Below are 1961 nucleotides of genomic sequence, written 5' to 3'. Positions count from 1 at the left end.
ATCTATCTATCTATCTATCTATCTATCTATCTATCATCTATCTATCTTTGGTTTTCTGACACAGGGTTTCTCTGCATAGTCCTGGTGGTTCTGGAGCTCACTCTTTAGACTATACTGAACTTGAACCTAGAGATCTGCCCACCAAGTGCTGGAATTAAAGGCCTGTGCCACCACCACCTGGCTTAGAAAAAAGGGTGGGGGAAAGAAGTCATGGGCAGCAAAGGAGCAAGCATTCCTCCACAGTCTCTGCTTCAGTGTATGTCTCTAGGTTCCTGCTCACTTTTCCTCATAGTGTAGCTTAAAGCTTGTAAGCTGGAATAGACCCTCTTCGCTCTCAACCTTGCTCTAGAAACCTAACTAAGGTAAGATTTTCAAAAAGATTTGTATGTGTTTAAGTCTACACGACTGTATGCCTTATGTGTGCTGTTGCCCACAAAGGCTAGAAGAGGGCATTGGAACTGGAACTAGAATTACAAATAGTTGTGAGTGGCCTGACATGGGTGCTGAGAACCAAGCTCAGGTCCTCTGGACAAGCAGTAAGCCCTCCTCGCTGCTGAGCCACCCCTCTAGCTCTGTTTTTCACTTTTCAATAATGGAGGAGCTTACAGCTGCCTCCCTTCCTGGGCACTGGCAGCACTAGACACAAATCCAGGGAAGAGACAGAATCACCCACACCCTCCTACTGTTGTGCTGCTCACCAGACACACAATCCTGCTGATAGGCACCATGCCTGGCCGGATGCTGCTGCCTAGCTTCAGTGCTACCTGAATGTCCTCTGGGATCATAAAAGACTCATTGTACCAGATGTCAAATTCTGCAAGAGTCAGAGAGACAGCACTGTGAGGGGTAAGGGAGCCTGTGGGGAAGCAGGCAAAGGCTCTTACAGGCTCGTCTCTTTCTGCTGACTTTTGTCGCTTTCTGCTCCAGGAGCTTCTCTATTCTCACAGCCATCATAGACCTAGAAAGCACATACCTGAAGCCTCTGACCAATCTCTGGCTCTGCAGCATGCATCTCAGAGAGTACTTCCAGAACTGACCCTTAGCCTTGACCTCAGGCCTCTCTTGACCTTAAGGGGCCTGCCAACCTTCCCAACTGGAATACCCATGAGCAGGCGATGGCGACACTGATCCACCAGGCGCTGGCAGTACTGGATCTCAGCCCGGAGGTCTCTAAGTTCCTGGTACTCATTTCGATACTGCTTCTTCAGGTCTTTGAGCTTCAGTATCAACAGAAATTCCTCCTCATCAATGATCATCAGGCCTTTGTTCTCGTACTCTCCTGCAGGGTGATGGAAGAAGCCAGGGAATGAGGCAATAGTCTGGGTATGGGAAGAATGGTGTTCCAAAATGATGACAATGCTGGCAGATCCCATGTGGCAGGGGCCTGGAAGCATGTGTGGGTGTGACAAGGAGTGGGCAAAGCACAAGAAGGCTTCCACAGCAAATACACAGACAGGCTGATCAGCTCAGTGGGGTCTGGCTGGTATTTTAGAACAAATAGGAGGGCTGCTGGGCCAAGGAGAGGAGGGAAAGGCTAGTTATCATGTTGATTTTGATCTTGTCCCATCAGCCAAAGATATTCACCCTTTAAAGAGGCTTGTTTATTTTGAGTCAAATAAGTAGCTCCTCAGGATGGATTATTAGGAGGCCAAAATGGAAAATAGACATTGATTTTCTATGGTTCGGAGACAGCTTTAAGGACAGCCTGAAGCTGGCAGCAGCAGCCAAATTTTGGTGTTCGTAGAGAATATACACATTCCAAGTTTGAGGCCTTGCATTCCAAACTTCCAACATGACTGAAGGTTACCTAGTGGGTTAGACTGATGGACAAGGCTTTGACCTTGGGGTGGCACACACCTCTAATCCTAGCACCTAGGAGGCAGAGGCAGGCAGATCTCTGAGTTCAAGGCCAGTCTGGTCTACAGAGTGAGTTTCAGGACAGCCAGGGCTACACAGAGAAA

At 48.3% G+C, this 1961-nt stretch overlaps 1 protein-coding gene across 5 annotated transcripts in view; it reads right to left on the bottom strand.

The window, feature by feature from the left end:
• The window catches only part of Kif9 (kinesin family member 9), a 49156-nt gene that overhangs the window by 5759 nt on the left and 41436 nt on the right, over window positions 1–1961 (bottom strand). For all 5 annotated transcript variants that reach the window (XM_029482111.1, XM_021172877.2, XM_029482112.1 and 2 more), the window contains 2 exons: window positions 1103–1279; window positions 699–814 (listed from right to left, as the gene is read on the bottom strand). In XM_029482111.1, coding sequence (XP_029337971.1) covers window positions 699–814; window positions 1103–1279 — 293 coding nt within the window. The remainder of the gene's footprint in view (window positions 1–698; window positions 815–1102; window positions 1280–1961) is intronic.

Source organism: Mus caroli, chromosome 9 (assembly GCF_900094665.2).
Source record: "Mus caroli chromosome 9, CAROLI_EIJ_v1.1, whole genome shotgun sequence".
NCBI lineage: Eukaryota > Metazoa > Chordata > Mammalia > Rodentia > Muridae > Mus > Mus caroli.
This window is presented reverse-complemented; position numbering and strand designations above follow the sequence as displayed.